Source organism: Ornithorhynchus anatinus, chromosome X5 (genome assembly GCF_004115215.2).
Source record: "Ornithorhynchus anatinus isolate Pmale09 chromosome X5, mOrnAna1.pri.v4, whole genome shotgun sequence".
Taxonomy (NCBI): domain Eukaryota; kingdom Metazoa; phylum Chordata; class Mammalia; order Monotremata; family Ornithorhynchidae; genus Ornithorhynchus; species Ornithorhynchus anatinus.
This window is the reverse complement of record NC_041753.1, coordinates 36846013-36860185: the sequence shown is the minus strand read 5'-3', so window position 1 is coordinate 36860185 and position 14173 is coordinate 36846013. Positions and strand designations below refer to the sequence as shown.

The 14173-nt window shown below is 44.1% G+C and overlaps 1 protein-coding gene across 3 annotated transcripts in view; it reads right to left on the bottom strand.

The window, feature by feature from the left end:
* The window catches only part of TEK (TEK receptor tyrosine kinase), an 84177-nt gene that overhangs the window by 28607 nt on the left and 41397 nt on the right, over nucleotides 1-14173 (bottom strand). The window contains exons 10-14 of one of the 3 annotated variants that reach the window (XM_029055272.1): nucleotides 13914-14075; nucleotides 11423-11557; nucleotides 7827-8123; nucleotides 2244-2543; nucleotides 1340-1494 (exon numbers count right to left, since the gene is read on the bottom strand). In XM_029055272.1, the coding sequence (XP_028911105.1) occupies nucleotides 1340-1494; nucleotides 2244-2543; nucleotides 7827-8123; nucleotides 11423-11557; nucleotides 13914-14075 (1049 nt within the window). The remainder of the gene's footprint in view (nucleotides 1-1339; nucleotides 1495-2243; nucleotides 2544-7826; nucleotides 8124-11422; nucleotides 11558-13913; nucleotides 14076-14173) is intronic. The other 2 variants (XM_029055273.2, XM_029055274.2) reach the window with 2 other exon arrangements.

The following is a 14173-nucleotide window of genomic DNA, read 5'->3' as shown; positions in this document are numbered from 1 at the left end:
AGAACGGACACAATCTCTGTCCCCCATTAGTTGCAGGAGAGATTTGGGGAGATCTGTGGCCTCTATACACTATTCTTGGGCCTTAGAAAATCATTTGACACCAGCAGGAAAATCGAGCTCTGGTGACTGCATAGTCGACTGGGCTGCCCGGGGACGTTGATGTAGATTCAGATATTCCCCCACAGTGGCACGGCTGACTGTGTTAGAACTGGTGGAGTGCCCTAGCTGATGCATCCCCCAATGCTAATGGAGGTAAAGCAGAGTTGCGTCATAGGGTCCTGTTCAGTTAGACATGCTCAAGGATGCAATGCTTCCATTCCTTCAGGAAACTCTTCCCACTCCATTGACCCTAGGGCTTTGGATGATGTTTGTAGTCTACTGATCAAACCCTGCACACGATCAAAACTCTTCACTGGCAACACAGAACTCAAGGCTGACATAGTGGTAGTAGTATTGATTAAGCTTTTACTCTGTGCAGAGCACTGTAACAAACACTGGGAAAGAATATACAGGTGGGAATTAGACCTAGTCTAATAGAGTTCTGTTACCTAGGCTGTGCGCTGTTTGACTATGCAACAACAGACAAGAGATTTAAAAACTCTAACCAAGGCCAGTGTATCTTTTAGGACGGTATCAGGGTGTGGGGGCAATGTGGCATCAAGCGTCAAACCAAACTGAAGGTCTACACAGCACTGTCGGGCTGTTCAACCTTCTTAATGGTTGAGAGACTTGGTCCCTACACAAATGCCACATCACCTCCCTCGAGCACGTCCATCAGTACCACCTACTTGTCACATTTAATATGTGGCAAGGCAGGCTCGTGAACAATGAACCAAGTCAGTGTAGCAGTGTTGAAGCCATACTCACCGCAGCACAGCTTCTCTAAGTGGGGCATGTGAGGAGAGTGGATGACAGCAGGATACCCAAAAACTGCTCTATGGTGAGCTGAAATAGGGAAACTGTAAACAGAGTGACCAGAAGAAAGGCTTTAAAGATACAATGAAGCAAAACCTCAAACAACGTGCCTGGGGTACGGCAATTACAAATAGGGTGACTGTCTTAAAACAGGCTTCAGGAAGTTCATGATGGGGGGGAAAATGATCCCAGTGCCAGGCACGGTAGAGAGCAAATGCAGCAAGGAATGATCATTTTTGTGCACAGGATGGGAAAAGGATTGCCAGTCATACATCAGCCTTGTCAGCCACACTTGCACATACTGATTTTTTTTTTAAATCATCAGTAGCATCATCTTCAAACTTGAAGAACTCATGTGTGTGTGTTGTATATACAAAGACCGGTATGGGCATACAAGTGATATCAGACAATAAACAGACACTACCACGTTTTGAAAGGCTTGGGCCATCCTGCGCTGGAAGTTTGCTTTCTTCAACTGCAACATGATCAGAAAGGCCAACAGCACTGTCAAGCAGGTCATGCCTGCAGAGCCGAGGATAGCAATGAGCAGCATCTTCCCTCCTCCTGGGTCCATCGGGGCTGTAGGAGGAGAAAGTAGATGACCAGAATAAAAGTGACCTAGTTTTGTGGTATTAGAGTATTCAGGGAAGAAGGTTTACCGAGGCTTAATCTGTGCTGGGGCTCAACTCCCACACCTTTACTCAGCAGCCCAATATTTGCTCTAAGGTGAGCTTGCAGGTGCTACGCTAGCCAGAAGTTCTGAGGCAACCCCACCTCTGGTCGAAGTTGCCAAAGCTTTCGGGAAAGGGGCCCAAAGCTCTGTGACTGCTTTCTTTTACTTCCATGTACACATGATTGCAACTCAATGAAATCATACCACCTGTCTCTTGGGTAAACCTTACTTCTTTGTTGACCCAACAACCCACCCTCCACCCTCTAATTTGGTTTTAAAAGCTCTGACCCCGTAGTTCTCCTGCACATGCCCGCTCTGAGATCAGAGCTGGCTTCAGATGCTTGGTCACCTGGACGCAGGGCCAAGGCGGCCATTCCCTACGTTCCGCACCAAGCGGTCATAACATGCTGCACCCTCTCTGTGTCCAACAAGCACACTACAGTTTCTTCCGACACTGTGCTGTGCTCTGTCCCGACAGGCTCACATTGTTGGAAGAACATTTCCTATGCTGCCATTACGTTCTAGCTGAAAGACAGTGAAGATGCCCATTCTGAGGGAGCTGAATATACCCTTCTTTAGGTACCATGCTGCTCAGCCAAATCAACGTTGGGGAGGAGGTGACTGGTTCTAGATCTAGTCATCTGGGACCACCAACCTGGTAATTCTGGGAGGGTCTTCAGTTCATGAGATGGTGTAGCACTGCTTGAACCAATATTATTCTCCACAAAAATTTCCACACAATAAACGGTATTTGGCTCGAGTCCCTTGAGTTGATACTGAGTAATGGTGGCGTTTTTAATTTTAACATCAATGTGGTTGTCCTCGGCTCTGCCTGAAATCTTGTAACGGATGGTTATTGAGGAAATGGAATAACCATCAACTGTTGACCAAGAGATGATAGCAGAGGAGTCGGTGACATTGGAAATCTTGATATTTTCAGGTTCAGGGGGAATTTCTGTGAAGAAAAATAATAATCTAACCTTTATCTGCAATTCTCTCCTTAATAGACTACTGAGTAGTTGTTAGACTGTAAGTTCCTTGAGGGCAGGTGTTGTGTCATATGTGTGTATTCTCCCAAGCATTTAGGGATGTGCTCTAAGCACAGTAGGTTCACCGTAAATACCACTGATTGACTGGAAGTAGTCCACAGCACTGTACTCGTCCGCTCAACTGTATATATTTTCGTTACCCTATTTATTTTGTTAATGAATTGTACATCGCCTTGATTCTATTTAGTTGCCATTGTTTTTACGAGATGTTCTTCCCCTTGACGCTGTTTAGTGCCATTGTTCTCGTCTGTCCGTCTCCCCCGATTAGACTGTAAGCCCGTCAAACGGCAGGGACTGTCTCTATCTGTTGCCGACTTGTTCATCCCAAGCGCTTAGTACAGTGCTCTGCACATAGTAAGCGCTCAATAAATACTATTGAATGAATAAACTAAAATTGTAAACAAAAATGGCTATAATATATCCTCCCAGCAGGGGGCTCCCTGATACAGCTAGTTTTTGTTGTTTTTTTAAAAAATTAATTTGTTGTATTAGTAAATCTGGCTACTGTTCATTAAGAGTCCTTTCTTCCTACAGAAGCATGTCATTCCAGTAAGATGAAATGGTGGAAATGCAGTTCAGTATGCAAAAATGATTCAATATGTGCTTTATATGAGACAGAGGGGAAAAAAGGAAATTTATTCCCAAATTCTGGCTATGTTTCCTAGCAGTGCCATAGAGACCTCTGCTGGAACTTTATATTATAGCAGTTTTCATGTGGGAACATTTTTCCAACATCACACTGAAATCTGAACGTTGTCTTATTGGGAGTCAGAAGAACCTGGGTTCTAATCCCAGCTCTGCCTCTTGTCTGCTCTGTGACCTTGGACAAGTCACTTAACTTCTCTGTGCCTCAGTGTCCTCATCTGTAAAATAGGGGTCAAGACTGTGAGCCCCACTGTGGGACATGAACTGTGTCCAACCAGATTAGCTTGTATCTACCCCAGTGTTCAACACAGTGCCTGGCATATTGTCTGCACCTCCAAGATTAAAAAAAAAATTAACACTAGTGTAATTCTACAGGTGAGAAGAGATCTGGGCAAAGACACTTCCCAAAGAGCCTATTTTGCTGCCATAGTGGGAGGATGTGGTTGGTTCATGTGCATCTCGGTGCCTATAATGATGATTTAAAGAAACACCTGCCTCATTTAGGCTTTGTACCTTAATTACCCTGAATATAAATTCTGCTGTTGGTTCTGTGCAAAGAGCACTACTCTTGGAATCAGGAGGCCTGGGTCGTCAGCATCATCCTTGTTCTGAACACGTACTATGCGACGTGCTGCACCTCTACCTGCCTCTTGATCAGTAGTATTTATTGAGCACTCAGTGCGGAGCACTGTATTAAGTGCTTGGAAGAGTACAATAAAACAGAGTCGGTAGATGCAATCCCTGTCACAAGAAGCTTACGGTCTCGTTGCCCTCTGTGCCCCTGTGGAAAGATGAGTGGGCCCGAGACCAGAGAGTGTGAACGATTCTGTGCAAACCACTGGGTTAAAAGCAAGCCCTCCTCATGGTTTTTTGGTCCCGAAGTCTTAGGCCCAAGGCTCATCTATCATTCCAGATGGAAGACTCCATCATTCACTTATACAGTGTGCTTCATGATCCCATCCTTTATGACCCACTTTAAACTTCTGCGGCAGTACACACACCAAGGCATAGTTAGTATTGCAATATTTCTGGGGAGTTTTTTTGCAAAACTGTACTTAAAATACTATTATATGCCCAATCAATGGTACTTAGTACTGTGTTCTGAATATAGCGATGCTCCAATGTGTGCTTGGGAGAGAACACCAGAAACAAAAGAAAGAGTACCTGACCTTGGTACTCTTATATTCTAGTGGAAGAGGCAGGCAAACACAAATTACCTACAAGTAGCATGTGCAGGAAAAATATTTGGGAAAAGAAAAAGGCAGGAAAAAGATAGTACCCGAATAAGCCCTCATGGCATAGTGGACAGAGCATGGGCCTGGCAGTCAGAAGGTCATAAATTCTAATCCCAGCTCCACCAATTGTCTGCTGTGTGACCCTGGGCAAGTCACTTTACTTCTCGGTGCCTCAGTTACCTCATCTGTAAAATGGGGATTGAAACTGTGAGCCCCAAGTGGGACAGAGACTGTGTCCAACTCAAGTTGATTGTATCTACCCCAGTGCTTAGTACAGTGCCTGGCACATAGTAAGCACTTAACAAACACCATAATTATTATTACTATTACTATTCCCCTACTTCTCTATTTTGCATCACTCTTGCACTTGGATTTGAACTCTTCATTCACCCCACCCTCAGCCCCACAGCATTTACTTATGTATCCATAATTTATTTTAATCTGTCTCCCCCTTTAGACTGTAAGCTCCTAGTGAAGGTAACGTGTCTACCAGCTCTGTTACATTGTACTCTCCCAAGCGTTTAGTACAGTGCTCTGCTCTGTACCCAGTAAGTGCTCAATAAATACCGTTGATTTGCAGTAGCGCAAGCATTTCAGAAGAAAATAGCTGAATACATAATTTAAATTACTAAAGTGCTAAAGGAGGTTATTGGGTTGGTATGACTTGAGATATTGGGAATCAACTGAGGAAAGCTTTTTGGAAGATGGAAGATTTCCAGTGGGCTTTGAAGCTGAGGCAAGCTATATTCTGGCAGATTTGAAGGGGGAGGAGGAAGTTCCAGGATTGGAGCAGAAGTCAGGTTGTAGAGCAAGGTGCAGCTAAGTGTGTTTGGGAGGAGAGAATCGTGTGAACTGGAGTAAGCTTGTTGTGAGCAGGCAACTCCCAACTGCTTAGTACTGTGCCCTGGACACAGGAAAGCACTCAATAAATGCAATTAAATGAGTGAATAGCATATGGAGAGAGCCAGTATATAATAAGATGGAACATGCTGGTGGAGAGCCTAGAAGCTACTGGTGAGGAGTTTCAGCTAGAAATGGAGGGTGATGAATAGCCATTGGAGATTTGTGAGAGTGGAAAGACACAAGTCAAGGGATACTTCAAGAAGTTGATCTGAGCAACTGAAGGCAACAGAGAAATCAAACAGGATGATAATAATAATAATGTTGGTATTTGTTAAGTGCTTACTATGTGCCAAGCACTGTTCTAAGTGCTGGGGTAGATACAATAATAATGTTGGTATTTGTTAAGCACTTACTATGTGCAGAGCACTGTTCTAAGCGCTGGGGTAGATACAGCGTCATCAGGTTGTCCCACATGAAGCTTACAGATAATCCCCATTTTACAGATGAGGTAACTGAGGCCCAGAGAAGTTAAGTGACTTGCTCACAGTCACCCAGCTGACAAGTGGCAGAGCGGGGATTTGAACCCATGACCTCTGACTTCCAAGTCCGTGCTCTTTCCACTGAGCCACACTACAAAGTAATCAGGTTGTCCTACCCACGTAGGGCCTCACAGTCTTCATCCCCATTTTACAGATGAGGTCACTGAGGCACAGAGAAGTTAAGTGACTTGCCCAAGGTCACAAAGCTGACAAGCAGCAGAGGCAGGATTAGAACCTATGACCTCTGACTCCCAAGCCCGGGCTCTTTCCACTAAGCCACGAGGATCAGGACAAGAATAGAGCCTGTTGGAGTTGGCCATGAGGAGGCCAATCAATCACTTATTCATTCAATTGTATTGATTGAGTGCTTACTGTGTGTGGAGCACAGTAATAAGCACCTTCGAGAGTACAGTGTAACAGAAAGATTCCCTGCCCACAACAAGCTTATAGTCTAGTGGGGGACATAGACATTGACATAAATACATTACAGATATGTACATGAGTGCTGTGGGGCTGAGGGGGGAATAAAGGGTGTAAATCCAAGTAATCGTGGAGAGAGATGTCTCAGAGTGAAGGGGCTAAAACTTGATTGTAGTGAGGTAAGAAGAAGAGAGTTAATAGAGAGGAAGCAAAGTTCTCACGTGTGTGCAGCTCCTTCAGTGAATTTGGACAGGAATGGGAGTGGGGAGCTTGGGGAATCCAGAGAAACATTTTTTTAGCAGACAAAATTTGGCCAAAGAGCAGGACCCACCAGGGAGTAAGAGGCGGAAGATTGCTCTGAAGGACGGGAGGCGAGCTGCAGCAATGATTTTCCGAGGTGAGAGGGAATGAAATTAAAGGGGGTTCAATTTGGAGAGGCAGGAGATGTCTTCTTGAGAGCCAGCTGTGAAGATGGACTAAGAGAAAGAGGGGTAGTAACGGGGTGGGAAGTGATGGAAGGACTTTGGGAAGCTCAAGTCTGATGTTTCCTATTTTGCCAACAACTTGTTTGTGGGGTCAGCAGGAGTTCAGGAGGGAAGCTTTATAAGGAACTTAAAGTTTTGGAATATTTAGGGCTGCAGGCCTGGTAATCAATGAAAGAAGGATGCAAGTTGTTTTGTTGTTTATTTTTGCTTTATGGTATTTGTTAAGCACTTACTGTGTGTCAGGTACTGTTCTGAGTGCTGGGGTAGACACAAGGTAGTCAGGTTGGACACGATCCCTGTCCCACATGGGGCTCACAGTCTTAATCCCCATTTTACAGATGAGGGAACTGAGACACAGAGAAGTTGAAAGACTTGTCCAATGTCACACAGCAGTCAAGTGGCAGAGCCGGGACTAGAACCCAGGTCCTTCTGACTCCCAGGCCTGTGCTCTGTCCACTAGGTCGTGAAGTGACGCTGAGCAGAACAGAGGGCTGAATTCTAGCAGGTCAGAATGAATTTGAAGTCACAGAAGTCGGCCTGCTGCCTGGATCTTGGCCGGAAGTGTTCAGCTATGCCAGGGTGGGAAGGAAGAACACAAACTATTGAAGCGATCAAGGACTGGGGATGGTTAGAGGCAGAGCTATAGAAGGACAAGGTGGCAAAAGACAGGTGGTGTATGTGGGATCATTTCGGCTGGAAACGGGTCCTGCCTGTAATGGGTCCTTCTGTCCACCGTGCTACCCCCACCCACCTCCTTTCTCGAAGTACTCTGTGCCCCTTAATAATAATAATGTTGGTATTACTGAACATGACTGGCAGGGACGGGAAAGGGTGACTTTTACTGCACAAACCACTATCTGTTCCTCTGTAGATTTTCAAACCTGAGGTCTTCAGGCCCGAGGGTGGTCCCTCATTGCCGACAGGAGACTCCGTCATCATTATCGGGGTGGGGCCTCCTGATATCAAAAGCAGAGTAGATGAAAGCTCAGGCAAGTGTCTGTGAAATGAAATCCATCACTTACTGTTGCTAAGAGTCCAGGCAACCAGATAGTCACTCCATTCTCCTTGGGACTTGGTATTCACTCGTGCTCTGAACACGTACTTCTGCCTGGGAAGTAAATTATCAAGAAGCTCCCAGGACTTGTTTCCTGGCACTTTACGGGTAATGGGGTTCTTTTGTTCACTATTGTCATTCAAACATCTCCCTTCAATTTCAACATAAAAGTCATCATCTGAGCTGGGGAATAGTGGCTGCCATGTCAAATTCAGAGCAGTCTGACTTTTAGGAAGGAGGCTTAAACCTCTTGGTGGAGGAAGGCCTTGAAAAAAAATCAAAGAGAAATATTCATTTTGTATACTGTAGAGATACAAGCATGCCAGATTAGCCTTTAAAATGAGGAATGAATTCTCAGGAGTGGGCTGTCAAGGTGTGATCAGCCCCTGGGTCTTAGTCGTATGTCATTCCTAACAACTTATGTGACTCTAATATGCAGAACTCTGTATTAAAGGTTGGGGTGACTTGACAAACATAAAGTCACTGAACAGTCAACAAGGAAAATGAGCAGAGTCCTCAGTGAGTCACAACCTCCCCATTGTTCTAATTGTTTTTCAGTCTTTCAGATAATAATTATGATTATATATTATTGCCAAACACTGTTCTAAGCACTGGGGTAGAGACAAATTAAGTTGGAAACAGTCCCTGTCCTACATGGGGCTCACACTCCAGATCGCCATTTTACAGATGAGATAGCTGAGGACCAGAGAAGTGAAGTGACTTGCTCAAGGTCACACAGCAGACATGTGGTGGAGCTGGGATGAGAACCCAGTTTCTTCTGACTCCCAACCCCATGCTTTATCCACTAAGCCACGCTGCTTCCGTTTGGCATCTACTTCTTGCCTCCCACTCCTCTTTGGCAGGGCCCTCCGATTTACGTGGTTCATAAATGTAACACTGCAGTACTGACCAAAAGCAAAAGTCTGAGCTTTCAGCCAGACTTAAAAAGACAGGTCTTGTGTAATGATCCAAAATGTGAACTCTATCGGACCATATAGAAAAATGGCCTAATTGACCGAAGTTGGGGTCTGGGTCTAGACAGTCTTGTGAGGCCTGTCACGTGGCATGACATAGGTGATGACTTACAAAATGTTACCGGTGATGACGTCACAGAGATCTGCGCCTCTCCAGCCAGAGTGGAGACAAAAGGGAGCCCCAAGAGGGACAGGGACTGTGTCTGATTGCTACCTGCACATTCTCTCCCAGCTCTGCACACAATAACCAAAACGATAACCAAGCTTGGACAGGGGAGTCCTCCCTCCCTACACCCCTCCAGCCAAAAAGATGTCCTGCAGTGTAGCTGGGAAACCCAATTACTACTAACTACTACTACAACTAATAATGGTATTTGTTAAGGAATACCTATGTGCCAAGCTCTGTACTAAGTACTAGGGTAGATTAAAAAATAAGCAGGTCGGACACAGTCTGATCAGGTAGAGTTGAGGTAATTTCCCCAAAATTCAAACTAATGTTCATTTTGGCCATCTAAATTGAATCATTTCACTTGAAAATTAGCCTACGATTTTGAAACAAACTTGCTCCTTTGCCATGAGGGTTTCCAAAAAAGCAGAGCTGACTTTTGAAATCATTAGGCTAAATGCAGGTAAAATGGATAAATGTGATTCAATGATAATGCAGTATTTCCTTTATAACTGACAACTAGCTGACCTGGGAGAGAAGTAGCATGGCCTAGTGGATAAAGCATGGGCCTGGGAGTTAGAAGGACCTGGGTTCTAATCCCAGTTCTGCTACTTGTCTGCTATGTGACCTTGGACAAGTCTCTAACTTCTCTGTGCCTCAGTTACCTCATCTGCAAAATAGGGAATAAGACTGTAAACCCTCTGTAGGACAGGGACTGTGTCTGACCGTATTATCTTGTATCTACCCCAGCACTTAGTATAGTACCTGGCACATAGTAAGCGCTTAACAAATGCCACAATTATTATTATTAGGCTACAGATAATGCCTGTTCTTTTGAACCACCACAGATTTGCTATCACAAGAAAAAACTACTGATCTCCCTGTAGCTTTAAAATTTAAAAAAAGGTCCACACTACCAAATGACTCCATGACTCCAGATCTACAAGGTAGACATTTTCCATTGAGTAATTCTTTCCTAAACAAAATGCACAAAATGCACAGGGAGCCAGATCACTAGAAATATGAGTCGGTCAGAAATAGAGCCTCCTATGACTAGATTCAAAACAGATACTGATTCACCATTCAGGTTAGCGGCTGGAACAGCCTATGAGCAGTCCTCACTCTGAAGGTCAGTGTTGATAGATCATAAAGTGGAAATCAGTCATAGTCCAACCCACTAGGAAAGTTTTTGTTGTTGCTGTCTTTAGCAAAGATCATAAAACCCAATACAAAAATCACCCTCCACTCTCTTTATCACTTAATATGTGTGTTAGCTAGAATACGTTTCAAAGATTCCAGAAAATTGCTAGTAGTCCTTAGGGGTTGGTTCTTAGTGCTTGAAGGTTCTCCCAACCTATTGTTCAAACTGTGTTGATGTTTTCTCTGACTTTCATTGATCCCGCCAGCACACTATTTACAATAGTTAGGGGGAAAAAATGATTTCTGAGAACTTCAAAAAAAAAAAAAAAAAGAAAAATGCCATTAGGCTGTTCCCAAATCTGAATTACCTTCAACTTTACTCTGTAGACCTGGCCCCCTCCCATGTTTGGGGCAGAAATGGAAGATTTCACAGCTTGGTTTTGTAGATCAAACTGGATACTTCCTCCTCCCCTGATTCAAAGCCTGAAGGAACACTATCCCCTAATTTGATAGTTTTCACTACTTTGACCTTTGACAAATTTATAATAATAATTGTGGTATTTTTAGGTGCTTACTATGTACCATGCACTGTAATACCTGCTGGGGTAGATATAAGATAATCAGATGGGATAAATTTCCTTGTCCCACATGGGGTGCACAGGTTTTTTTTTTCTTTTTTAAATAGTATTTAAGTGCCTATTATGTGGTTGACACTGTACTAAGCGCTGGGGTAGATATAAAATAATCCAGTTGGACACAGTAAGTGTGCCTATCCCACTTGGGGTTCTCAGTCTTAATTCCCATTTTACAGATGAGGTAACTGAAGCACAGAGAAGTGAAGGGACTTACAAGGTCACACAGAGGAAAGGTGGCAGAGTAGGGATTAGAACCCAGATCCTCTGACTCCCAGGCCCGTGTTCTTTCCACTAGACCATGCTGCTTCTTGGCTACTTAACACTGACTAAAAAGGCTTGAGTATGATTTCTTTTAGAGCCCCACAAACAAACATCAGTCAGAGATGCTATCTTCTGAGCTGTTCTATGAAAAAGAAATGCTGGCATGAATTCTTAATCCAACACCCAGATCCCATGATGCCGAAGTAACGACACTGTCTCTCAGTCACTTTGGTAGCTCTGTGATTAGGGTAAGAATTTAGCTTACCCAAATTGAAGACAACTAGACAACTGCCATTCCCTGCTGCTTCCCCTACCAATATAATCTTCCTTTCATGCCAAGCCTCTCTCCATCCCCCAGATGAAGAAACCGGCACTCATTCCCACTTACCAATGGATGCTGTCGTGAAATTTCTCACAGGTCCAGGGTGCCCTTCCCCACCCTCTCCTCGGCGGCTTAGCTGCACACAGAGCTTATATTCTGTTCTGGGTTCCAAGTGTTTTAGTGTGACTATTTCTCCTGTCACTGAATACAAAAAGGGAAAGTCCAGAAAACCTCAGTAGATCATCATTATCATCAGTGATATTTATTGAGCATCTTCGGTAGGAGTATGAAAGCAGAAAGGAAAATATGTCAACTGAAATCTAAATGAAAATCAGAGAGGAATGGTCAAACCCTAGATGCTGACTAGGTGCTGCTGAAGGGAAATGTGAGCTGGGATCTTATTTCACTCAATCTTATTTCACTCAAGGCATGAAATATCTTCCATGATATTTCACTCAAGGTTTATCAACAAATTCACCCACCCTAAAAGGGCACTGATCTATATGCCTGAACTTCAGTTGTCAGCCCCATATAAAATGATTCTTATTTGTAGTGTTTGGGAGTGCTTACTCTGTGCTGAGTACTCCACTAAATTGCAGGGAAAAGTTCAAGGATGGTCATTCAGATACCCACTGGGGGCTCCCACTTGAAAAGCTGGGTGTACTGGTGACAGTCAAGAGGAAGGAAATTATTAGGTCAACAATCAGTGACAACAAAATCATGAAGAGGTGCAGTAAAAATAGAAGCAGGCATGGTGCAAACTGAATTGTTGGATGGGGATAATAATAATAATAATTGTGGTATTTGTTAAGCACTTACTATGTGCCAAGCACTGTATTAAGCGCTGGGATAGATACAAGATAATTAGGACCCACATGAGGCTCACAGTCAAAGTAGGAGGGAGAACAGGTATTAAGTCTCCATTATGCATACGAGGGAATTGTGGCCCAGAGAAGTGAAGTGACTTGCCTAAGGTCACACAACAGACAGGTGGCAGAACTGGGATTAGAACCCAGGTCCCCTGGCTCCCAGGCCAGTGCTCTTTCCACTAAGCCACAATGCTTCTCAAGAGCTGAGAGAGAGTGAAGTGGTGGGGATGTGGCCCTGTTTCCCCAAGAGTTACCTGCTCTGCAGTCAGGTGGGGTTGGCTTCCTGCACATGGGATGGGCCTGAACTGGGCAATGTTGCAGCTTAGACAAGGCTATGCCTTCCCTTCACAATTCTCTCAGTTTCTATGTAGTCTTTTCAATGGAACCGTGACTAATGAAGAAAATATTTTAAATTCTCTAAAATGTAAAGCTATGTCTTGACTAGTTGAAGTCGTTGTTAGGAAGAATGATTTGAAGACTGATAGTCATTGTGGGCAGGGAACATATCTACCCACTCGTATTGTCTGTATTGTACTCTGAGTGCTTAGTACAGTGCTCTGCACACAGTAAACACTCAATAAATACCACTGACTGATAGTAATAGATCCCTGTCATTGTTAAAAGTTTTAGTTATGTCTACACAGGCAAGAGTTATTTTTTATCCTTCAAGACCCAAACTTTCTTTTCTTCGGTAGCAGTTTTTCTTTCCCTTCCTTTGCGTTTCCTTAAAAACTACGTAAAAATAATAATAATAATAGTTGTGGTATGTAAATGCTTATGACGCGTCAAGCACTGAGAGAGAATATAATCAGATCGGACACAGTCCCTGTTCCACACAGGACTCACAGGACAGGTCTTGTGGGAGGGAAAAGAGATATTAAATCCCCATTTTACAGTTGAGGATACTGAGCACAGAGAAATTAAGTGATTTGCCCAAGGTCGCTCAGCAGGCAAGTGACGGAGCCAGAATTAGAACCAGGTCCAGTGACTTCCAGTGACTTTGGGTCCTGTACTCTATTCACTAGACCACACTGATTCCTACCTCTACTCTCCACTTTGCTCAGTCTAGAATAACCATACCTTTTGTCAGGAAATCTTGGCTCTAGCTAGTTAACACAGATTCAGGATTCTCAGCTCTTACACAGCTCATTCACTCTCTAGGAATCTCTTCCAGACCAGGTTTTTCCTAAAAGCCCAGGGCCAGCTTAAGGTGCGAGAATGAGAAACAAAAGGAAATCCAATTTCAAAGGAGAGGGATCAGCCACCATCCTATGTCTGTGCAGCTCAAGCCAGACAGTTCCATTTTTGTGGATTTTGGAAGGACAATCTTTCATGCTGTCTTTCATTTTCTAATAGTAGTAGTAACTGCCCTATATGTTAAGCGCTTATGATGCGCTAGGCACTGTACTAAGCACTGGGGTGGATATAAGCAAATCGGGTTGAACACAGTCCCCGCTCCACATGGGGCTCACAGACTCAATCCCCATTTTACAGATGAAGTAACAGAGGCACAGAGAGCTTAAGTATCTTGTCCAAAGTTATACAGCAGGCAAGTGGTAGAGTCAGGATTAGAACTCAGGTCCTTCAGACTCCCAGGCACATGCTTCATCCACTAGGCCACACTGCTTCCTGGACACCCCCCACCCCCACCCCGCCTTTCCTCTCCCACCCCAAGGAGAGACTCCTACCTTGCATATACTTCCAAGTCTCATATTCTTTAGCGGATTTGTACAGGAGCTTTCTGGATTCGATTGGTCCATCCCCTCTATAAGGTTCAGAACTGATGTTTATGGTGAGAAAATTATGTCCGCTGTCCACCACCTTCGGGGCATTCAGAGGCTCTGGAGGAACTGTTTGAAATTGCAACCGTCAAATAGGTTCAAACTTTTTTTCTCTCTCTCACAAAGAAGCCTATAGTGCAGTACATTCACCAGATCATTAAAACTTG